The following is a 25459-nucleotide window of genomic DNA, read 5'->3' as shown; positions in this document are numbered from 1 at the left end:
TAGCTCCTTTTGAACCCAGAATAAAAATCTGTTTGACAGAAGCAAAATGGGAATGAAATGGCCTTGCACAGTTCACTGGAAGAGGATAGTGAAGGTATTAATACTAACTTTCATCATAGCTTTGTGGTGTGGTCTTGAGGTTTTAGAAATTATCATTCCATAGCACAACAAAAATAAAAGTAAAACTGTTGTACTGGCCTAAGGAGCTAGTAACACTAATGTCTTGAAGACTAATAAACTTTTAAGCAGTGCTCGTGGACCAGTTATCAAAAAGAAAGTACCCCCTTTGTTGGATTCTTCAGAGACCACATCTTTCTAGAATGGGTGTAGAGGCAGTATATATTTTTAGTAATTATTTCTTTGGGGGGGGGGTATTCTGCTGTGAATAAATTTAGTTTTTAAACAATATTTTGTTGATCTTAAATACTTTGTTTTTTTAAATTTAAGTTTTTGAATAATCCACCAGAAGAAGCACCAAGAAAACCTGGGATGTTCCCCAGAACAGTAAAAAATAAGCCTGTTCCTGCACTGAATACAAGTGACTGCAGTGTAGTGGGTAGGTATTAGTGGTGGGGGAGGGGGATATTTTGGGCATAATATTTTAATTCAGACATCTTAAACTCATTTTGCTGCTGTTTATTAATTTAAAACTTTATTGAAACGGAAATTTGTAACTTTTTGTTTTTCTTGGCAAATATGGGTTTAGGAAGGAAAACTGGAATACAGAGATGATGTAGTGAATTTCTGCCTCTTTTCTGTCTTGAATAAGGATGACAATTTCCTTTCTTGCTAACCAAGAAGCAACATTGTTTGCTTTCATACTAGCAGACTATGCTCTACTATTTATTATTCATCATTTAAACAATCACCATGAGTCCCAGTCAGATTTGTCACACTTGCATAAAAACATTAAGCATTGAAGAGAAGGATATAAATTATAATAGCAAAATTACATTTAAAGATTAAGGCTGCTAAAACCAAAATGTTTTAGGTCTAGCAGGTCTTGGATGGCAACCATCTGTCATTTTCTTTTTGCTCAACTTGTTAGCTGTATTTCTGTAGAACCAGAGAAATTTACCAGAATTTTACTGTCTGAATATCTCACTGAGGATCCTTCAGTCTTCATAACTCCAGTGCCTTTGGGCAGGGACTTCTAAATGTCAGTAGAACGTTTGCCCACAGAAACATGGGGAAAATTGCAAAGGGAAAGCCCTTCAGTATGCTTGAGCAGTGGTTCTGTAAGTGATCTGTAGATTAATTTTGATAGCATAATTCTTCAAGGAGCATGATTATAGTTTCAGTTGACTTGCACAGCTCATTCTTACCTTGTTTTTGATGGAGGAGCTCACTTTGTCTCATGTGGGGTCTTGAGGCTCCTTCCATTCACACAGTGAGTTTTCTCATCACAGCCATCATTTTTTCTGGCCAATGACTGTCTACTCCTTTAACAACAAGGCTTTGTTCCTTAATCATTTGTAGCGGTGATCGGTGTGAGTCAAAAGGTGAAGGTGCCACTTCTACTTCAGCATCTGACTGATGCTTCTCAGTAGTGTTCCCTGCCCATGCCATTCTGGAAGCAAATAAACAGTACTGGGTATCAGACCTAATTTTCCCACTTTACAATACAGATAATCTCCCTATTAAGTAATTTGGCAGGCATGTAGTTCTTGGTATATACAAATTGTGATAGATTCAGTGAGTTCATAAAAACAATTCTGACATTTTCCCAGTATCTACCAAATGTTGTGTCCCCCAATAAATCTCATAATTTAAATCGGCCCCCTTTCCTATCCATCCTGACTCAGTAAGGATGCTTTTCTTTCCTGCCAATCTCCAAAAGCAGCCAGTTCCAGGGAATGTTGTAATCACATACAAATCGTGAGGAAGAACAGGACTTTACCTCCAACCCTTTCAGGCACTCTTGATTCTCTCTGCTAACTCAACAGAAAGCATTCTAGGAAACCTCTTCTCAATCTTCACTTACAAGACCATGGCCCCACTCTGTATTGGGAGATTCTAGCAAAACCCCCTCTATAGTTTTATCTTGTCTCCCTACAATAACTAATAAAGCCCTCTGGGACCATCTCTTGCCTCTTTCCAGTAATTGCAAAGAAGTCGTATGGGATGATCCCAATCTCAACTTTCCCAGGAGCTGAAAACTGAACTTAAGGCCCAAACTCTAATCTCTTCACATGAGGGCATGTTGTGCTACCTCTATGCAGTTAGGCTCGCTGATCTAGTCTAAGCTTTAATCAGGAATGCTAATTGACAAAGTTTTAAATGTGTTGTTTTGCTTTATACAGAAGAGAAGAAGAAGAAAAAGAAGAAAAAATCCAAAGTGAAGAAAGAGAGCAGCTTACAGTCTGCTGCAGAAATGAAAGAATCAAACATGGACACTACTGCCGATCAAATAAGCAAGTCAAAGAGACACAGGACAACATCTGAGTGCTTGGAAATGGAAGTATCTGGAGTCCATAGGCAACCTTCTAAGAAAGAGAGAAAAAAATGGGATAGAACAGAAAGCCCAGAGTTAACTGAGGAAAGTAGGCTAGGGAAGAGAAAAAGAAGCAACTCTGGAGATGTAGAGGCATTAGGTGCAAAAGTCAAGAAAACTGTTCAAAAAGATGATGTTCATTCTGTAAAAGAAGAAACAACAGAAGCTCAAAAGGATTCCAAAGGTAAAAATATTATTGAATTTTGTACCGTTTGTATTTTCTTTTAGCTGCATAGAGGCAAAATTAACTAAAGATGGATTTTCGCAATCTTCCAGAGATAATGAAAGGTGGGTTTGCAGAAGAGGAAGAAGTGGGAATGGGGGAAGAGATTTGGGAGACAAAATAGAATTTCTTTCTCAGTGTTAGAAATCTTATTGTTAGGGTGTAAATTAAGGTGAACCAGTTCCTGAAAACCCACTTCCTTATGGAAAGGTGGGATTTTGGGCGAGTTAGTACTTGGTGACAGACAAGTGAAAGAGTAGGGAGCCCAGTAGGAGTCAAGGCTAGAGAAGAGCAGGGTTCCATGAAAGGAGGAGGGAGTGAAGGAGCTGTGCAAGGGGGCGGGGGTGGCATACACACTCCTGGCCTCGGGAGGGGTGGCCTCAGGGGTTACTAGGCCTTGTACTTGGACTAGTGTGTACTGGGTAAATGTATGTGCTAAGGAGACTGATAATGGATTCAGACATTGAACATCAATTGCTTTTTATCAAAAGGACTTTAGTCTTTTGAAGCATTCATTAGTGGTATTTGGGCCAATAGGTGGCAGATACATGAGGGTTCAGAGAATGAGTTGAGGAATATGTGAGTTGGATGCCATTGCTCATAGAAATGCTGTCAAGGTTAAAGCTAACACTGAGACATTCCAGAGAGATGAACTTGATGGAGAATAGCAGAGACACTAGGTACGATTTGATGCTCTCATCAGAAATTAATATGGTTTACAGGGAAGGCTCAAGTCAGACCTGGTATGGGCAGCTGGAACACCACTGAAATTAGGTGTAGATTTAAAAACTCAAGACTATGCTGACAGGCCCCATATAAAAACCTAGATGAGTAGGATTAAAATCAGAAAAGGAATGTGCTGGAGACACTTTTTCTTTTTCTTTTCTACTGGAAATAAGAAAGATACAGCAACACAAGATATCAAAGGCTATGTCAAAATTACATGTGAAGATAAGTATCAGAGGGGTAGCTGTGTTAGTCTGGATCTGTAAAAGCAGCGAAGAGTCCTGTGGCACCTTATAGACTAACAGAAGTTTTGGAGCATGAGCTTTCGTGGGTGAATACCCACTTAGTCGGATGACGAAGTGGGTATTCACCCACGAAAGCTCATGCTCCAAAACTTCTGTTAGTCTATAAGGTGCCACAGGACTCTTTGCTGCTTTCATGTGAAGATAAGGATCCTTGGTTAGAAGCTAAGAGTAAATAGCTAATCACCTGGGACTACAGCAATCTTAGTATGGGGAAAAAGTTGATATCCACAGATCCAAAAGTTTGTGTTGAGAAAACAACTTTTTTCAGAACAAAAATGATAAAATCATAGAAATGTAGGGCTGGCAGGGACCTTTTGAGGTCATTGAGTCTGCATACTGAAGCAGCCAAGTCTATATAAAATGGGAGAGGGGAAAGGATTGTGGTTCGCAAGTGAGGACTAGTAAGCTGAGGGTTTCAGCAGAAGGAGAGTGATAAGATCACTTTTGATCAGGGTAGTCGATTATTTTTTGTCAAGGTCCAAATTTCTTGGCCAATGTATAGTCAAGGTCCGGACTCCAGAAAAAACAACAATAATGATAATAAGTAAATAAAAAGATTTTGGGGTCCATTCAACAGCATCTGGCAGTCCAGATTTGGCCTGGAGTCTGCCTATTGACTACCCCTGCTTGTGATTTTGACAGGGAACAGTTTATGGGAAATAGAATAGTGTAGCGGTTCTCGAACTGTGGGTTGGAACCCCAAAGTGGGTCGTGACTCCATTTAATGGGGTCACCAGGGCTGGCTTAGACTTGCTGTGGCCCAGGGCCCAAGGCCCGAGCCAAAGCCTGAGGCCTACTGCCCCGGGGTCGAAGCTGAAGCCCAAGCCCCACTACCTGGGGCACAAGCCCGAGGGCTTCAGCACGGTGGTGCTCAAGTTACAGGGTAGGCTCAAATTTGTCTTTGACGCCCCACCCTGTGGTGATGGGGATTGGGCTTTGGTTCAGACTTCAGTCCCCCCCCTCTTGGGGTTGTGTAGTAATTTTTGTTGTCAGAAGCGGCTCACGGTGCAATGAAGTTTGAGAACCCCTGGAATATTGACTCATGCTACTGACGAGGGGGGAAAAGTAGGGAGACAGCAATTATTGTTGGAAATCCATTAATGAGTTTCTCTTATTCACATAGCTGGAGATGGTTTTGATGTGAACTAGAAGGGGTGTGGAGAGGAAAAGAATACTGGATTATAGGTGGCTTAAGGGAGAATTAAGAATCTAAGATGAAGGAAGCAATGGAGTACAATATCTTTTCAGCTTTGTAAAGGATAAACCTTCAGTGCTCAGTAGAAAAAGGAGTGAAGGGTTGGGAATGAAACAAAGTAGAGAGTGAATAATAGTCTAAAACAGGCACCATTGCATTCTGCATTGTTTTTCATGTTGGTTGACAGAGACAGTTTGTACTAGTCTGTACTTTTTTAAAATATACTGTGGAAATAAATTAGAAGAGAAAAGATGATCATAAATGTTTTCACAACAGTGCTTCTTATAGCAATGTAAATGAAGGAACATGTCATTTCAATTATAATGTTTATCACTTTAAATATGATCTGTCCAAGTCATGTCCAATTATCTTTCTTTTGTGGTTTTTCATTTAGAAGTTACTACAGAAGAGGAGAAAGATGGTGATAAGAAAGACACATCTCTTTCAAAATCAAAAAGGAAGCATAAGAAAAAGCACAAAGAAAGGCACAAGATGGGAGAGGAGGTCATTCCATTGAGAGTACTCTCAAAGTATGTTATGACACCAACTAATGTTTATAGCATTCAGAGTAGGGTTTTTTTGTCCTGATTGAGTATACCATACCATTCAGAAAAAGAGCAATGGTATTAACCTGCTTGCACTGTAGGGCAGTAATAGTTTTTTTCCCCACCTTAGCTTTCCCCACCTTATCAGTTAACTGCTATAAGTTGTCAGTCAACATTAGTTCAAGTTAATGTCACTGCATTAATATATCAGATGGTTTTATTTATTTGAGAACTTGTCAAAATTTGTCTTAAGACTGCTGTTTTAGGAGTAGTAATGAGGAAAATATTGTTTCCACCATATGGTGGGATGTTAGCTATATTTCAGATAATGAAAAATACACAGAACCCTGCTGTCTGTGTAGCAAATAACTTCAATCTCTTATGTAAAGAAAATAAGTGCAAAAGTAAAATGTTAAGGGCTACAGTTCACAGCCTATGTTGATCACCAGCTGGGATCAAGATTAACTAACCCTCCTTCAGTTCCCCACCATTAGGTTCACTATGGAAGGTTCTTAAACCTAATTAAGAATCTCTCATTGACCACTGTTGGATACTGAAATAAATGAAACTGGTCTGTACTTTGATGGCATTATATACAGTTTGCATAAGGCACACAGGTCTGCTTTTTCTTCATGTAAACTCAGGACTAAATTACACCAGCGTTACACCCTTCAGCTTGGTGGTATTTGAATTTACAACAATGTAAGATTGGAATATGTACCATGTTTTGCCTGATATAGGTTGATATGTTCAGGATTGAACTTCAGACTTTCAGTTTATTCTCTCAACAAGTTGTTTTTTGCACCTTTTTCCAATTAATGAAAACGTATTAATTAGTTATGATTTTACTATCCATGCAGACTGTGGTGTCAGTCGTGGCACCAAATCTGCTATTAAAAAGTTACTTTTCTCCTATGTAATTCCATGATGTGTGTAGGTAAAAATATTTTAAGTGTTGTTTGGAAACCATATTATGATATTCTTTTAAAAGGCAGAACAAGCTATGTAGCTTATCTTGTAACTAGCAATAAGTTGAGTCGTGTGGTAAGTATTATGGGATAAAAGTGTTGGTTCCCATTTTAAATGCTGCTTTTTAGCCAAGCTGTGTTGCCAGGTCCTTTGAATTTAATGGGATTCCTTCAAAAAGGATACTTTTAAAGAGTTGTGTGGATAACTATGTTGTATTTTCTTAGATCCTTCCAAGATTTTGGCTAAGAAGAGAGAAACATTATCTAAAGTTGTATCTATTCTACAAGTGAACAGACCAAATTAATCCCCAGAAACAGAAGTTTATAATTTATAGAATCTTTTACATCTGTTTAAACTGTTACATAGTAACCCAAATTTAAATGCTTTCTTTCATGTTTTGACATAATGGTATACGTGAATGTGCATGCTTCTTTACACCAGCATGCCACTGTTAACTGTGTGACATTCTCAAATAAAATATAAAATATAACTGTCCAATAAAATCACAAGTTTCTAAAGTTTTGCATACTTTATTAAATATTGCCAAACTAAAATTACATATTTATCTGAGAGCATCTAATATGTCCAGTATTACATTGCCATTTCCTGTATATCTGTTCGTATGTCTTACAGTCCATCACCATTGCTAAAGTGCAATTCCAGCTTTTACACAACAGAGTTGCATATTAACAACAGTAGTGGCCTGCAGTTAAGATATAAAACAACAAAGTTTAAACATTTTACAAGAGATTTACAGCAAACTTTAGATAACAAAAGATTCAAATTAAAATAAACTTCCCTATTTATTTTATTTACGTTCCTTCTAAATACTCTTAATACCAACATCTCATTGGATTTAACAGCTATCTGTTGCTCTGTGTGTTGTATGCTACCTGGAAAATACAAAAATAGGTATAAAACTCAAAAATACAGTACTATCAAATACAAACAACACTCTCAAACACAAACAACATTCCAATTTGGGGCCCTCCAGATAATCACAGTGTATTTTTGACCAGTGTATTTAAAACAGCATTTTCTGCTGTGTAATTGATCTGTAAATGAGCAATTAGGATTCACCACAACTAAAACATGGAAGCACTTACTTTTTCAAGCATCCAGCAAGTACTTCCATGTTAAAGTAGAGGGGGTCCTTTACAACAAAACTAACTATTTTTGCACGGGGGAGAGGGGGGGAAGTAAATCCATGAGTGCATAGCTGTTAAGAAGAGAGAAACTAATCCTGTATAGAGGGATGCATTAGTGCTGGAGAAACAGTATTGACTGCCCCCTGCCCCCAGAGAATTTCATATTTGTCATGATGCCAGACTAAGCCATGGATTCTGTCTAAGTGCTACTTACCTCATATGGGGAAGGATTTCTCCTTTAGAGTGTATGTTTTAAATTACTATGGTAGAGTATTTTTGTGTAATTCATATCTACAATGCATGGAATGTTTTTGCTACAGATTAAAAACATTACAGAATTTCTTAGGTTTCCACATCAAATGTTTTCTGTGGAAATGGGAAATTTTTCAGTGTAGATGTTCTGCAGTTGAAAAATCAGGTTTCACCATCACTAAAACATGGAAGCACTTACTTTATCAGGAGCAAAGCAAGTACTTCCACATTAAAGTAGTGGGGGTCCTTTAAGCTGAGACTGCAAACGTCTGTTATGCCTCTTTTCTGTAAAATATAACTACATATAAGAATTTGTTAAAATATATATAGCATGCACATTCAGAGTAATTTCTAATAGTAGAGTAATATATGTAATATAAAATGTAATCTTTAGGCAGCATTTTTGTTGTGAAAAATCTAAGTTTGAAGTACAACAATAAGTGTTGATATTTTAAAGGACAGACTCGCTAGCATTTGTTACTTTTTTGCATATTTTACTTTGCTTTCTGAGCGGTGATCAGTCTTATTTTCTAGAAGTGTCATAAATTCAAGACACTAGGATCCACCACCACTGAAACATGGAAGCACTTACTTTTTCTAGGCAGCAGGTACCCCCATGTTAAAGCAAAGGGGGTCCTTTAAAAGTTGTCATAAATACTTCATTTGTAAAAGGGGGTCCTTTAAAAGTTGTCATAAATACTTCATTTGTAATAATCAATATTAATTAGAATAACATACTCACTTAAATAAGTTGACCAGAAAAATCATACTAATTTTTTAAAATATAAATATAATTTAGTTACCTGACCCATATGCTGGTGTTGTATGAACACCAACTATGATAGAATATAGTTTTACACAATAGGTAAACATGATTTTTTATTTTTCCTCTTGTTGTGTTTATTTCCTTTTATGGGTCAACAAATCCTCTGACACAAGAGCAGAGGCAAGGTTCCTCTTTTTCCATATGGATATTCCAGGACTGAGATCAGGATTCACCTCTACTAAAACATGGAAGCACTTACTTTTTATAGTCACAGAAAGCACCTCCATGTTAAAGTAGAAGGGGTCCACATAAACCAGTACTTTGCAGTGTCTGCTATCCTTTTCCACCAGTTCAGTACACCTGCTGCATGAAATATAACACAAGAATATTACATTTCTATTCATTATTGCATAGTAGAAATGCTTCAGAAGAACATTATAAACAATGAATTACTTGCCTGGCTCATTCCCCATGGTGTTCTCTTCCTTTCCAGTCTAGTTAACAGGGAGTGCCTCCTCAGGCTCTTATTTATACCATACCTTACTACAGAGTGGTTGTTGCCTTTTTATCTCAAAGAATCATTACATGGCTCTTTTGTTATTTTAATGTCTTTGCTCTGTGAAAACGTATGATCCTGGGTGAGCTAGATGCTTTTTTGAAGTATACAGTTGTCAATGTTAACAGCTAAAACCATTACCACAAGATATCCTCCTCTTTAAAAATCCCCTATCAGCTTGTTTGATAGCACAGATTAGGGTAACAATGAGTCGTTCTCACAGTGGCACTATAGGCATTGTGTTTCTATGGAGCAAAGCTCTAGCTGTTTGCAGAAACATCTCCATGTTAAATGTATGTAAATATATAAATTGCTTCCATGCAGTGTGGATTTTTTTAAAAGTCTAATGCATTTGAATAGTAAGGAATGTTCTTATCTCTATAGGGTTTTTTTGTGAGTTTAACCAGTTGTTGGTTTTTAATCAGTGAATTTTCTAGAGAAAAATGACCAATTTTTAATGTAGTAAAACTAATCAGTCCTGAATTAGTGTCCGCACTCTTGTAATTCCATTTCCAAATAATATATGTCTGATTTACCAAAGCATTCAGAATGCTTTCTGAAGAAGATGTAATACATTTGGCAATCTCTCTTAATTTGTTTGTAATTTTGTTCTCCTGTTAGTATTTATTTAGGCCATTTAGTAGATAAAATGAAGTGGTAATTCAGTCAGATAACCATCAGACCCTAGACAGCTATATAAAAAGATGGGGAGGCCATTAAGCACAACAGGGGAGAGCCTCAGCTGGCGTATATTGCCATAGCTCCAATTTACGCCAACTGAGCATCTGCCCCCTGATGTCAGCTATGGTTTGTGTATTTTATTTGCAAGTCATTTTGACCATGTCACCCTATCCCCACTCTCATTTGCTATCAAGATGTTGACTGTCACCTCTAATCAGTCCATGATGCTACCCTTCTGTTGCCCACTTGTTAATTTTTCAAACAAGCACTCTTGTGCTTTTTCCATACTGTGCTTTGCGCTTGGGAGGAACTCCCCATAAACATCTTCAAAGCTACCTCATTATCCTCCTTCAAAACCCTCCTCAATACTTGTCTTTCTCATGATGCCTAAAAAAATTTGATAAGTTAGGCTGTTGGTGTACTGAGACCACCGCCTATCATGCTGACCAATATTGTCTTGTTCTACCTCATCTGTATCTATCTGTTGTCTCTTGTCTTATACTTTGATTACATTTTGGGGGGCAGGGACTGTCTTTTTGTTCTGTTTGTACAGCACCTAGCACAATGGAGTTCTGGTCCATGACTATAGCTCCCAGATTCTGCAGTAATACAAATAATAGCATCATAATTTTGTCTTTATGTTGGTAATGGCTTTTTTAAGTCTAATTATCTTTGCACAAGGATTGACATTTTTATTCCTAAATCTTTGTCTTACGTAGGAGTGAATGGATGGATCTGAAGCAAGAATATTTGGCCCTTCAGAAAGCCAGCATGGCTTCCTTAAAGAAAACAATGTCCCAAATCAAATCTGAGTGTCTGGAGAAGATGGAAACAGACAGTGGTGTACAAAAGCATCCGCAAACAAAAAATGTTAAATGTGAAGGTTGTTCTGATGATCTTTATGTTGTGTGTTTTATGATTTTTTTTTAATGCAGTTGGTGTTCATTAGAGTTTGATATTCTAATAGAACTGGAAAATAGATCTATATCAAAATAGTTCCAGAGTGTACTAACTTCTCTGAACGGAAAAGGCAGAGTGAAATAAAGCTTTTACAACACTTCATATTAAAGGAGCCATGTTATATAAAATAAATTGTATTTATACCAATTATGGTTTATTGAATTATCTGAATTAATGAATAAACAAATTACTTAGAAAATAATCCAAGATTACAAAATGATCTTTGGTTTTGAGAGGTTTAGTTTAATTTAATGATAATATTTCATAGTAAACCAACTACCAAGTATTGTGGTAGTTTCCATTCCGGGCCTGTCTACACAAGCAGTGCATATGTGTTAGTCAGAACCATGTTTCAACTCAGTTCTTGCCTTACTCTGTTACTGGGTTGCACTGGATCCCCTGAACTTCTGTCTACAAACTTCTAGCTTAGGAGCGCTAAACCTTTTTCAGCACTCTCCAAGATCATTCCCGAATTTGAGGTGCAAAGATCCTTACAACTAAGAGGGTGTTAATTTAAGTGTTCTTACCATACCTTGTGTTTAAAACTGCAAAAGGACTTGTATAAGGCCTTTTGTTTAGGAGGATTTCTAATTGATTCATTCATTATGCCATCTCCTGGTATTCTCACTTTGGTTTTATCTTTTGAAATACTAGTTTCTGCCATCAATAACCATATATATAAATTGATCCCAACTAACAATAAAGTATTTATTCATTGCAGCCGTGTTTGGTATCTGTTGTTTCATTCACTGTGTGAATGCCACCACAAGATTTATTGCATTGTTTGTGTGATTTTTGTGGTTATCTTGTGTTTGTCAAGGTAATATGTGTGAAGCTTCATTATGCTCTTTTCCTCTTCAATTTAACAGCCACCAATGAAGATTCTGCCCCCCCTGAGAAAGCTAACACAATGGGACCACAGTTTGTGAGTGGAGTAATTGTGAAGATCATTAGCACCGAACCCCTACCAGGCAGGAAACACATCAAGGTAATGCCTTTGTAACCTCAGGGCAGCTGTTATCCTTTCCCCTTATACCATCCTGAAAATGATTGAATACCATTTAAACTAGTCATGTTGAATTTCTATCCGGCAACTATCTGTATGCATATTTCTCAATAGTACCCATTAATGGAAGATTTCATTAAAGCAGAACCAGATTGAGAGAACCTATTTCAAAACCAACAGTAATAAAAGCTTTGAGCAGAGAAAAGAGCTCTTTCAGAGAAGTCAAGTTTACCATAAAAATAAGTTTTATAAAACAGTTTTACTTTTTACTGGGGGTGAGTCGTTTTCTCCCTCTATCACCAGCCCTGACTGCTCCACCCTTGCAAACATCAGTTGAATTCTGTATTGTTAAGAAAACAAAATAACTATTTGTTACTGGTAAGCTGTTGTTACTTCATATAAAGGCAAAATGGATGATAGCTGCTTAATATAGACTAATCTCTATCAAAAATATTTTACTTAATAAGGTTTGTTCATCTAATAGGAACTTGAGGCCAATAAAGTGCTCCCTGAATGAGAGTCATAAAATATTTCCCTAAGTGACTCAGAATTATTCCCAAAATACCATTTATGTTACATATGGTTATATGTAATTTGATAAATGAAATAACATGTAACTGTTACTTATTTTTGTGCTTGTCAAATTGATTTTTTTGGCCTTAGTTTACACAAAACTTAATATAAATTTGCAGCGCTGTGAGGTGATAGACCAACTTTTTTTTATTATTATTTGCAACTTGCAGCTTCTTATGTATTTTTGGTTCAGATAAGAAAGAATAAATGGAGACATGAACTTGTGCCTGTTTGAGGAAACACAGAAACTGAGTTTCTATGGTCATTTTCATCATTTGCCCCTAATTTAAATACGAAACATCCATTTCAGAAGTCCCTGACACAGTAATATATGAAGTATTAGTGTATGCTGGTTCTTTTACATAGATGGGACCCTGAATTAGTATATGGACTGAATCAGTTCTTTTATGATACTTAAATCAGAAGGTTTAATACTTGAATGCTTTTCAAACAATAAACATGAAGTTATATTGGCCATATTGGAATGAATACTCTGTAGATCATTTAAGGCAGTGAGAACTATTTCAGACCTAGTCTTGTAAAGACTTATGCAGTTGCTTAAGTTTACAATCCTGTGAATAATACAATTGAAGTCAGGGTGGCTAATCATAAGTGTGTAAACTTCAGCATATGCATAAATTTTTGCAAGATCAGGGCCATATCTCTCTTACTGAAAACAAATTGGTGATATGCTTGCAACTGAATCAGTCTTATCTATTTAGGTATTTATAAGCAGCTATCTAAGAGCCAAGAGACATTAATGAGAGAATGTCTGACCTCCTCCCTCTCCCTCACTCATCACTTGTAATATCTAAGCGCTATTCAGCGTTTGTCTGCACTTACATGTTTTATTGTGTCAGGGGTTTGTGTTACAACATGATGTAATATAGTCAAGGGGATAACAAAGTTTTGATCTTGTTTGTGTAGATGAAATCAAACTGTGTTAGACTCTGGTATTTTCAGATATGTAAATCAAATTACAAGACTGATTTGCATCAGTCTTAAAAAATAAATGATCTGACCTGTGACTAAGCATGAAAATTCTCAGGGGAAAAGAAAGGACTGCGAAAATATGAATGATAATAGAAAGTCACTCCCCATCTTAACTATGGAGTCACAACCCTGACTAGAGAATAAACAGGGCAGACATAACATTTTACAAAATTTTACACAAAAATGTTATGATGTTTTGGCTTACTTTAGGAAATTATGGAAATATTCTGTTGCTGGTCTGGTCACCTCTCTGTTGTAAGTCTAGGTTTCATAGTACATTCTTGACAGATATGTGCAAAATACATTTAAAATATATGCAATAATCCAGCAAAAGGTAACATTATTGCTTAAACATTTGAATTCTGATTACCAACATGTTATTTCATGCTACTGAGTGGAGGCGCTTTTCAGAGATAAATCAATAAGTAAATATTCCTGTAAAATTAATTTTGGTAGTCTGCATAATTTTCTGTGGAAATGTTATGTGGGAATACCAAACTTAGGGGTGAAAAGGTTTTGTTTGGACCACACATGGTCTTGTCAGCCTAGGTGCTGGGGGGTTTTCAGATTCAGCCTTGCAGCTGGAGGGTTAAAAGTAGTGCCTAATTCTTGCATAGAAACATTTTTTACTTGCAGTACCTGCTGTGAATGAAATTGACTAGGAATGCGTGATCCCAGTTAATTTCCCTCACAGCAAGTTTCACAGGTAAAGTATTTGATTGAAAGAGTGTGTGTGACTCTTCCTTCTTCAACTGCTGGTGTCAGTTTTCAGGCAGAGATCATTTGGTATAGGAGAAAAGGAACTCCAGTATCCACTGTAGTGTGCCATGTACAGATTTCCTAACTTCTTCACCGTTCTTGAGCTTTTTCTTTTCATTCTCCACAGTCATAACCTTAAATAAAATATTTAGGCATGGAAGTAAATATATATTTTTGTTGGACTAACATGTGAAATGGAAATACTATTGCATTACATAATTATTCTTCTGCTGTCATCCCTCCTAATGACTGTAAAGAACATCAACAAGGGTTAGCTTTTGAGTGTATTCATAATAGATACAGCCTGGGCTTGGGTTCTTGGGACATGTGCAACTCTGAGGTAAATTATAAATAGTTCTCAATCTAGTAAACATTGACTATTCAGAGATTTTCTTCTGAAAACTCAATAAATATTAGCCAGAAATTATTTGACATAAGATTTGTTTATTAATGTAATAAAGTTCCACTTTCACTTCCTTGTAACTGACTTTAGAGAATATTTCCCAAGCCATTGCTCCTTTTTATGCACCTTGGATTTTCAAAGGACAGTGTTTGAAAATACTGCAGTTTATTTTTGTTCTGGCTAACTTGTCTGAGTTCTCTTTTGTGGCACAGGATGCTCTGGCTATGATAGCTGATGTTGCTTATGTTGACATGCTGGAAGGAGATACAGAGTGTCATGTTCGGTTTAAAACTCCTGAAGATGCACAGGTTGTAATGAAAGCACATAAAGAAATTCAGATTAAAAACAACTGGAAACTTGAGGTCCTAACTGGTAAGATGTTTATTAAAATATATGCATGAGAGACAGCTCCTAGGAGCTAAGAGCAGGACTGTTGCTGCATTTTAACTTTATTGCTGATATTCAGTTAAGATACTTTTCTGCATCATGTATAAATTATAGAATCAGTATTTTGGTTTTATATCATTTTCTTCTTGTCGCTATTCTCCCTTTTCTACAAAAACTAAAGAGTCAAAACCGCAAACATACTATGTCACTTTTTCTTTGTCTAAATGTGTTGGTATTTTAAAATGTGGCCTGGTTAAGGCAACCAAAACTTTATTCTTACAAGAGTGGTCATTTGACTTTATATAACTTCAACTGGCAGATGACTAGACTAGCTGATGACTATACAGGAATAGTATACTTTACCTTAGATCTCTTTCTGGGTTTGTAGTGCTCGCCAAGTCATTTGTTTAGGATTTTTTTTTTAAATCAGCTTATTGAAATGAAAATAAGCAACTTTTAACCATCAAAAAATTTCCCAGACTTGACCTCAAAACAAAGATGATTTTGGGGGAGCAAATTTCCTCTCTGCTTTTTTCCTCTGCGCCTTCCTCCCCCCCACATAAAAAATATTCTTTCAGATTAACACAAAGTCAGTGATTGAAGATTTATATGTATGCCTAATGTTGTATTTAAAACTACCTTTATTGAAATGAGCTTCCATTTTAAAATGAGGTTTTCCCCCTCTCGTAATTAAAAGGGATTAACCTGTTCTTACACAGAAGTTCCTTCCTTGCTGAGAACTGAAGTGCCAGTTTCATCCACAAATATTGTTCACATGATTATACATATTAAAATAAGTTCACCTGGCCATGACAGATAAAATGCTGCATTCTTTATACTGGATAACCTTGTTAATGCACTATCACTTCATGTGTGTGTCAAGGTGATCATGAACAGCGGTACTGGCAGAAAATTTTGGTGGACAGACAAGCTAAACTTAACCAACCTAGAGAAAAGAAGCGAGGCACAGAGAAGGTAAAATAAGTTTGAATAGTGGATTGTCCGGATTTATATTTATTTTTGTGCAACAGTGATTGAAATGTGATTTCTGTGATCAAAAGCATGGGTGAATGGGAAATATCCATATTTTTTCCTCAACTTTGTGATCTTCCGCTCCACTTTCGTCTCTCATCTTATCCTGATGACTTGGCTGTAGATTTTACAGTCAAATGCTGCAGCCAAGTAGGGAGCACTTGATTACTGCAGGGTCCAGTTGCTATATGTAGAAAATAAAAATGAATGATTTGCCCACCTAGACACTAGTGTTCTGAAGCAGTCACTGCTAATGAGTTTTGTGTTTGCATGTAGTTAAAGAATTCTGATTTCTGGTTCTAAGCGGTAAGACAGCTTTATATTTAATGGAATAAACCGATTGGTCTGAATAGTATTTTAAAGCTGCAAAACAATGCATTTCAAATGGAATTTAAAAGGATTTATGTGCTGTTCCATGATAAAGTTAAGGGGTCTGATTATCCTCTGATTTTTATCACGAGTCTTTCAGTATTTTTTGTTTTCCTCAAACCTCTAGCTCATGGTGTCAGGCAATTACATGAGAATCTCGGCTTTTGTTTAAAAGCAAGTAAGCGGAGAAAAGCTTGTAAACATGAACCCTTAAAGTCTCAAAAAAACAGATGGTAAAAAAAAACAAAAAAATTTTTTTTAATTATTATTATTATTATTATTATTTGGAGCATGACTCATGATTTTTAAGATTGAATCATTTGGATTGCATACGTGGTGTTGGAGACCAGAGCATGAGAAACACTCCCTGCTACATCTCTGCTCTTGTATGTGCACAAACTTGCACATTTACTGTCTACGGATGAGATTCTGTGCTACACCAGAACTTGCAGCTCAAGAGGGTGTTGGGAGAGGGGGAGGGGGTTCAGAACCCTAACAATTCTAGACTGCTGAGGACCAGAATGGTCCCAGTGGAACCTAGGCTTTGCCCATAGTCGCTATTCTTGCATAGCCCCCTAGTGTAAACACAGCATCTGCTGACAGGAGAACTTCTGTCAGCATAGTAATACAGTACCATCTTCCTGAACGATATTAGCTATGCTTACAGAAGCCCTCTTCTGTCGGCATAGCTGCGTCTATGTTGGGGGTTTTGCCAGCACAGCTATATGGCCCAGGGCTGTCTAAGGCCAGGTCTACTCTACAAACTTCTGCCACCATACAGTATTGCCAACCTCAAATGTTGAAAAATCATGAGTCAGGCTCACCAAAAATAATGAGATTATGTAAAAATAATAGATTTGGTCTTTTTATTTCTCTTCTGCTTTTTGAGCCTTTAGGGTGCAGTGGGGTCACATTTTGAAACTTTCTCCACCGCCAGGAGGGCTAGAAACTTACTTTTTCTTTAAGAATAAAGGCTGAAATCATCATATATCCACTTGACTCCAGGAGCTGGGTTTTTAAGGAAAACAGTGATTATTCACTCCTTCTTGTCAGCTATTGAGAATAGGCCTCTTCCACCTTAATTGAATTGGCTTGTTAGCACTATGATCCCCCCCCCCCCCTTAGTAAGGCAACTCCCATCTTTTCATGTGCTATAATATTTATTCTGCTTACTGTATTTTTCACTCCATGCACCTGATGAAGTGGGTTTTAGCCCACGAAAGCTTACGCACAAATAAACTTGTTAGTCTCTAAGGTGCCACAAGAACTCCTCGTTGTCATTTTTTTAGTGATTTATCATGAGAGTTGGCAACACTGTGATCTGGCAGAGGTGGAAAGAATTGTGATCCTCGAGTAACATAGCTGTGCCGACAGAAGCCCTTAGTGTAGACACAGTTAGGCTGACCGGATGGCAAGTGTCAAAAATCGGGATAAGAGGCGGGGTAATAGGTGCCTATGTGAGAAAAAGACCCCAAAATTGGGACTGTCCCTATAAAATCGGGACATCTGGTTACCCTAGGCACAGTTATACTGGCAAAATTGTAATATTGGTGGTATAGTTTATTTCGCTTGCAGAAGCCAGCATAAGTTGTACCGGCAAAAGTTGAATCCATACTCGGAGTGCTTTGCTGCTATAGTATAATAGTATGACTATACCAGAGAAGCACTCCTAGTGTAAACCTGGGCTAAGTTGCTGCTCAGAATCTTAGTAGAACTGTGCACCTAAAATTCTCCTCCCGCCTTGTTGTACTCCTTAAGCCACTGTTTGTTAAGGGGTTCTTGGAAAACAGCATGTAGCTGTCATCTTCAGTTCCTGCCCTGGGGAATTTCTCCTTTGCCTAGATCTGGGGCTTTTTAGAGTCCCTTTACACCACTCTGTCCCCTTTACATTTTGTACAAGGGCTGGAGAAGGGGTGAGAGTCTCACCTTACATCTCTTGTTGCCTTGATCACTGTATATCCACTGCAAGTAAGGTCTTCTGTTTGAATTTTAAAATAACCCTTTTGTTTTCACTTGTAAAACTGGAAAATCATCTGGTTTTCTTGACCAGTCTTAGTTTCGCAGTTGCATATATAGATGAAAAGGAAAAAATCTTGTATGGCTGCATTGCTACTTCCTTCTCCAGGTAAAAATGCTATTAGAAGCAGTATTTTTTACATATAATATTATAATATTTCATATAATTACTGAATGTTCTCTGAGCTCTCACATAGGTAAAGCCACAATACAGAGATTTGTTGTTGCCATTTTTGATTAAATGATAGATTTTATTTTTATTTTTTTAAATCAAGGGTTTGATTTCCCCCCCAACCTCCCAAAGGTCCTGAGCTTCCATTGACTTCAGCTGGGGTTGTGGAAACTCAGCACCCAAGTTTCTAGAGCTTCTTGTTGTGAAGATAGTACAGTATTTGCTGTGCAAATTGATGTAAGGTAGCCTGTAATGTGTAACTCATCTAGGCTTGCAAAAATAAACTCTCAGTTCTGCCTAACAATAGCAGCTGCAAAAGGTGCAAACTCTCACTCCTCCCCCTCTCCCATCACCTTTCAACCCAGAGAGGTGTTAGCTTCAAAGCCTAGTCAGGTCTATTTAAATGCTAACATTGGTAAGTAAGGCTTTTTGAGAGGAATGATTAACGGAAGTCAAATAACTTTAACTCTTTCACTGCTCTTTAATAGTCTGTGTTCCAACTGCAGTTTTCAACAACTAATATGTTTTTTGCCCTGCCCTGTTTTTTGTTCATTTATAATTGTCAAAACTTTGTTAAAGATCCTTCAGAATTAGTTATGTTTTTTTCTTTAAAGTCACAATTTAGGAAAGCAAGACAATTATTGTAATAAAAACGTTCATAATTAAGTTCATGAAGACATTACAGCTAAGAACTAATATTGGGAATGGGCAACAGGGGATGGATCACTCGATTACCTGCTCTGTTTATTCCATCTGGGTGCCTGGCATTGGCTGCTGCCGGAAAACAGGATACTGGGCTAGATGGACTTTTGATCTGACCCAGTATGGCTGTTCATATGTTCTTAGCATTAAAGTGATTTAAAATCCTATTTCTTTTGTAATTTACAAGTACAAAATTAGTCCTTGTTTGTAAAGCAATTTACAGATAAGTGTTAAACATGAATCTTGTATAAAAATACATGCACTTTATATCGTCTGAATAGGATCATAATTCTAGTTAGAAACTCATCTATCATAATTTAAAATGATCTTCCAATTATATGAATGAATACTGAAGGTCACGATATATTGAAAAGAGTATTTGTCAGACTTACCTGGTACTTGGCTCTTCTCCAAAGAATTAGGCATCATTTTTGTTCACTCTACACTCCAGCTTAGGCTCTGCCTACATTAAATAAATTTGCACCAGTGTAATGTTTGAGCACCGATGTAAAGTGGGGCTTACAAAGCACTACCATCAATTCAGAACAGGGCTGTGTGCTCATGTTGTTTCTACTGCGGTGCAAGCACAATAGTGTGAGCGCGCACAATTGGTTTAGTTTAACAATTTTATATTCATATAAACAAGATAGGTGCAACTTTAATTATAGGTAAGGCTTTACAGTGGTGCCCGAAGTTAGCTGTACCAGTGTAAGCCCTGCTGTGTAACTGCATCAATGTAGTTAACGTGGTGCAAGTTTCCCTAGTATAGGCTGGGTTTTATTCACAAGAACATCTGTCTTCCTACACACTTTCTACCTAGACATGAAAGAAATTGAGGTACTTTTGTCTGTTCCTTGTTTCTTTGCATTTTCTCTGCTTCCTTTACTATATTTCATCACATGACATCTGGCTTGTGTTCTGGAGGATAGTGAGGGTGCCATGGAGTGAGTTTATACTTCTGATATTGCGGTACACAGGGCCTATCTACACGCAGACTTGCACAGGTTTAGTTAAATCAATGCATGCCCCAGTATGGACACTAAATGGCATATATCAATTTTGACTCAATATCCTCCAGAACACAAGCAAGATGTCATGTTTGTGTGGACAAGACTGCAGTTTTTAAAGTTGATGATTTAAGATAATTGATAAGATTCTGTCTCTCTAGGTGAATCTCAGCAGAAATTGTCATCTGTCTTTGCAGATTTATTAAGGCCCTAAAGGTGTACAGTGTATATATGTAAGATTTATTTTTTAAAAGTAAGTTTCTTGAAAGAAAAAAAAAGTTGCGTAGATATGAGTCACCATGTGATGGCAGAAATTTCCTGAAATTCTCACTTTTGTTTAAAATAGACTTTTGTGGTGTCCCATTTAATTTCTTCAGATTGGGGACAAAAAAGCTGAAGTTGTTAACTTAACTAGTTGTGCAGTTTGCTTCCGACAAGGGTAACATATGAGCATTTTTGCATTTCATATTACTTTGGACTGAGAGCTTTTCCCAGCTATTGTTCTTAATCTCCAAGGAAAGAAGGGAGGTTTGCTGTTGCCATGTGAGTTATGTGGTGTGTGCTGTGATAAGAGAGAGGGGTTGAAAGTATGAGTAGAAATGGAAGAAAATTTGCAGCTCACGTTAGTTGTGGTTTGAAAAACTGAGGACCTCTCTTGGACTGGCCTAATATTTTGAGCCCGTGTTGAAGAAGAAAGAGGGTCCTCTGGTCAGTAACTGGACAGTGGACGATAGAATTACTTTCGTAGTGGTAGAGTTCCCTGTGGCAAAACAATATCAATTGTTTAATTTTTTTTTTTTTTTTTTTTAAGATTCCAAGTTGTCCCAATGTCTTTGTGGTGAGTTCTGTGTGCTGCTGTGGAAGAGACTAGGTGTTGATTTCCTGGCTAGGCTATCCAGGGCTGGGAGTGCGGAGGATATAGCATGCTTGATCTGTAGGGGAGCCACTGCCTCACGTTCGTTACTCTGGACCAACTCTTGTGGCTCAGCTACAAATGAAGATAGAGCTCCAACAATGGCTCTGTCTATCCTCCCTCTGCAAAGGTGGTAAAATAAGTTGCCATGACAGAGAGCCTCAAGGGCAGTGGAAGAGGGTTAGGGGAAAGGTGCAAGGCCCTCTGGTCAACAATGCAAATAGTTGTTAGGCAGGTCTTCTGTTAATGCCAGTAAAAATGCCTTCCCTTGGAATGTTCATTTTTATTATTATACTATATATAATGTAATATCCTTTTTAAAGTTATACATGCAGCCTTGGATTTTGAGGTTTGTTTGATTCACAGTTTTTAAAAGCTATAAATGCTTATTTCTAAAATGTACAATCAAGTCAAATTGAAGGGTTGAGAGAAATTGTCAGTAATACCACAATTTAACATTTATAATTTCATACGCCTTACAAATATTAACTAATCCTCAATACCCTGATAAGATGGGGACTATCTCCATTTTACAGATAAGGAAACTGAAACACAGAGAGGTCATTGATAGAACTGGCATTTGAATTCAGGATTCCTAGGCCCAAGCTCATTCCTGTAGCCAATACTGTTTACATTCAGATGAGTAGCCATTTGATTTGCAATCATAATGCATTGTTTTCCCAATCTAGAGGATGGGCCTCCTTCTGCATTTCAGTCTTTTCTCCCTCCAGAAATTGACTCTAGAAGATGACATAGCATTCCTGACAAACTTATTTCTTTAAGGTTTGATCCTGCTATAGTTAAGAGCTTGAAGCCTCAAAGAACTAGTCCATTTAAAAAAGGTTGTGTTTGAGGTCTTTGGGTTGTGTGTGTTTAACTATCAGTTCCTTTCCCTCCCTCCCTCCCTTCCCCCAGGTTGGATGGGACACTGGGATGGAATGTTAAAGGAATGGTAAAGACACTAATCTGTCCAGAGATTAAGGGAAAACTCTGTGCTATTTGTGTACTTTGTGATGGTTCCTATATGCTACTGATCAAAATGATATCAGGAACCTCTTCATTTTTGGTATCAAGATAACTATGCTCTGTACAGATTGGTTCAGTTGTTCAAAGATGTTATCTTCTGTGAGACCTGCTAGCCTGAATATGACTTTGATATAAACCTGTAATCTGAATGCAGTTTTTCTTTCACCTCTACTTTAATGTTGTTTTGTTTTTGTTTTTTTGTAGCTGATTGCCAAAGCTGAAAGAATGAGACTTGCAAAGACACAAGAGACAAGTAAACATATCCGCTTCTCTGAAGATGACTGACCTAAAATTGATTTTATTCTATAAAAGAATATTTAAAATAGTCACTGGACGTTTTAATGAAACCATAAACTGTTCTTATGAAGAAGTCAAAAACCAGTCCATTTGCTTCATAATTCTTCAGTGTGCAATTTTATTCTAAATTCCATTTTTAAATATGCTGAGTGTTTGCTGCTCCTGAGCCTGTAGGTAAAGCTTTCTGGGAAAATGTATCAAACAAGGTCTTGCTTTGTTTTACATTTAGTTTTACTTCTAATGAATTTTTGTATATTGCAGTTTTATAAACTGAATTACAGAAAAGAACAAATAAAATGTTTTAGAAATTGACAATATTAATTTGACTTTTGTTTTAAAAAGATCAGCAAAGAGTAATGTGAATAATAAAGCTAATTTATGTTAAATAAATTGAGGTCTCTGCTTCCTCCATCAAATGGTGGAGGAAAAATGTAGAAAGATTGAAATTATAGTAAAAAGTGGATAGATAATTTCTGGATAGATAATAATCTAAAATCATATAGTAAAAACTGGATAGATAATAATCTAAAATCATATTTAAATACTTTAGGGTTGTCAGAGTATTGGAGTGTCAGAGGTGGTGGGCAGGCTGAAAAGAAACCTATTGAATATGCCAAAAATTAACAACACCTCATTCCTTAAAAAGATCTTCTTTGGAACAAGTTTTACAAGCATATCTGTGAGGAAGGTAAATAAGAAAACATTTACATTTGTTATTTGAGAATTCTAGTGCCATAAGTAACTGCTATTTATAGCTAAAAGTGTATATATTGTGCATTTTATGTGTTAAGATACAATCTAGTGCACATCAATATTTCACATTGCATTGTAGGTTGACAGTATGAAATATTTTATAGCATAATTTTATTTCTACAGCTTGAACTGTGGGTTTCAGTTTTGGACAGAATAATGGTTAAACGTATGAATGATCAGCCCTAGTCTTTGATCTCTCCATTAATGTAAAGAGAAGTTCACACCTTTGTTTGTGCTTTATTGTTTGTGTCTGACTGCAGAGCAAATAAGACACTAACTCGTTGATCTATAAAATGTGAACACTGCAATCAGAAAGGTGAACAATTTGTTTTAAAATTAGAGGTACATTCCTAAAATATCAGCATAATCTATTTAAATAAACTAAGTCAGTGAAATGCATGGATTTTCTGTGCCCATAGATTGTGTTGCTGACAAATTACAGGAGCAGTGTAGGTGTTTGTACTAGCCACATGCACTGTGCTGGTGATATCAGTATATTTCTACTGTATGTAGTGATAATAGTTCAACACCAAGCCACACAATTCTGCCGTTATTGACAGCCAGTGTTACACAGTCATGGAGAAGAGGGAAGCAGATAGAAGAAAAGCATGGGAAAATACTAGAAAAGGAGGTGACATTAGATAATACAGAATGTACCAATCTGGGGTGGGATCAGACTGTTTCAGAGAGGAATGAAGCAGAGCAATAGGAGCAAGGAAAGTTTCCTGAACACAGAATTCCACAATTTGCTTTCTCATTGCATGTTTGTTCCTGTGGCGTCCCCTGCTGTGGCATACTTGCTCCAGGAACAGTGCTGGCCTGGTAGGCTCAGGCAGCTGTTCATTGGCACAAGCTTCTGTCCTTTGCTCCCACACCATTCAGCTCAGCCACAAGAGTGAGTACATGCCTCAGAGCCAGCAGTGGATGTGACCACACCCCAAGCAGTATTTAGATGTAGGTATCTGTGGAATGAAGGAGAATAATTGGGGAGAGGGAGCATAAATCAGGAGATCAAAATGGATTTAAAATAGTGACAAAAAATATGCAGGAAAAATACATAAGTGAAAAATTGAGACTAAAGAGAGAAAATGGACAGAAAGAGAGCATGACTAGTGGTTCAAGGCTATTGCACAAGGGGATATAAGGAGATGTGCTAAGAACCACTGTGTTTTAAATCCTCCTCACACAATCAAATCAGCCTCTGAGTTTCACCAATATTCGGAAGTTCTCTTATTTGCAGCTTTCAGGCTATTAAAAATCCTAACAAACATATAAAATGTTTAATTTTCTGCCTGGTAAAACATTTCATTATAAAGCAGGGATATTCTTTCCTTTCACTGAACCTTCCATGTTTTGCACAGGGCTGAGATGGCAATGCTCTGTAAAATAAATCATGTATCCATCTTTAGTGCCACGGATTGATTTATTTTACAAGTGGAACCTTCCCTACCCCTTCCTCTCCATGTTTACATTAGCCTAAGCGCTTAAATGAGGAGTAGTGTTTTTCCATTTTCTTTATTTAAAGTCCTGCTTAGATATATCATATGCCCTTGTTGAGCTCCTAACCCAATTGAAATCAGTGTCAAAACTCCCATTGACATTGACTTCAGTTGGGGATGTGGGTGGTGGTAGGATTCCATCACATGGTCTTTCTGAAGAAATCAGGAATTTTGCCACTGACTACAAATGGACCAGGGCTCATATGCACAAACCAAGTATGAGCCATCTGCTCTTCCATGGGAAGAGTAGATGTAAGTTTATCAGAATGGCTTACATACCGGTATGTTTTTTTAAGGTTAAATTTTATAATAGTTGCTCCACTTGTTCTTGTGCCTTGCCACTGACATAAGAAGATTCTGTCTGTTGGAGATGTACTTAGCAAGACTATCCCAAAACAGAGATGTAGCCCTCCTTTCACCTTTTTGTCTTTCCATTGGAGTGTACTGTCTAACTCCTACCTGGAATCTCTACTCAAGGTTGTTTTGGTTTTTTGGTGGAGAATATTGCCATCTGGAACTTCCATGTTCTTGCGCAATGCTTTTTATTATTTAGAATAATATGTTCATGGCTCAGCCACAAATGGGGCAACTCTAAATTGTGGGGTCAGGTGTTTTTGTTTGGAGTTTTTGGAGGTAAAAAACACTGCCAATCCATTTTTCAAAAATAATACAACTTGACTCAGAAAAAGAGATGTCACTGATGCCTCATGCTGCAAAGTAATCCTTGATCTT

General features: G+C 37.1%; 1 protein-coding gene across 4 annotated transcripts in view; it reads left to right on the top strand.

The window, feature by feature from the left end:
• Nucleotides 1–22787, top strand: part of LARP7 (La ribonucleoprotein 7, transcriptional regulator) — a 34725-nt gene extending 11938 nt beyond the window's left edge. For 3 of the 4 annotated variants that reach the window (XM_039541136.1, XM_039541138.1, XM_039541137.1), the window contains 8 exons: nucleotides 448–556; nucleotides 2304–2678; nucleotides 5338–5473; nucleotides 10580–10743; nucleotides 11690–11808; nucleotides 14767–14926; nucleotides 15825–15916; nucleotides 22383–22787. In XM_039541136.1, coding sequence (XP_039397070.1) covers nucleotides 448–556; nucleotides 2304–2678; nucleotides 5338–5473; nucleotides 10580–10743; nucleotides 11690–11808; nucleotides 14767–14926; nucleotides 15825–15916; nucleotides 22383–22463 — 1236 coding nt within the window. In that variant the 3' untranslated portion in view covers nucleotides 22464–22787. The remainder of the gene's footprint in view (nucleotides 1–447; nucleotides 557–2303; nucleotides 2679–5337; nucleotides 5474–10579; nucleotides 10744–11689; nucleotides 11809–14766; nucleotides 14927–15824; nucleotides 15917–22382) is intronic. The other variant, XM_039541139.1, reaches the window with a different exon arrangement.
• The last annotated feature ends 2672 nt before the right edge of the window (nucleotides 22788–25459 follow it).

The sequence above is a fragment of the Mauremys reevesii genome, linkage group 5 (genome assembly GCF_016161935.1).
Source record: "Mauremys reevesii isolate NIE-2019 linkage group 5, ASM1616193v1, whole genome shotgun sequence".
Lineage (NCBI taxonomy): Eukaryota > Metazoa > Chordata > Testudines > Geoemydidae > Mauremys > Mauremys reevesii.
Note: the sequence above shows the minus strand (reverse complement) of the source record. Positions and strands in the feature narration are given on the sequence as shown.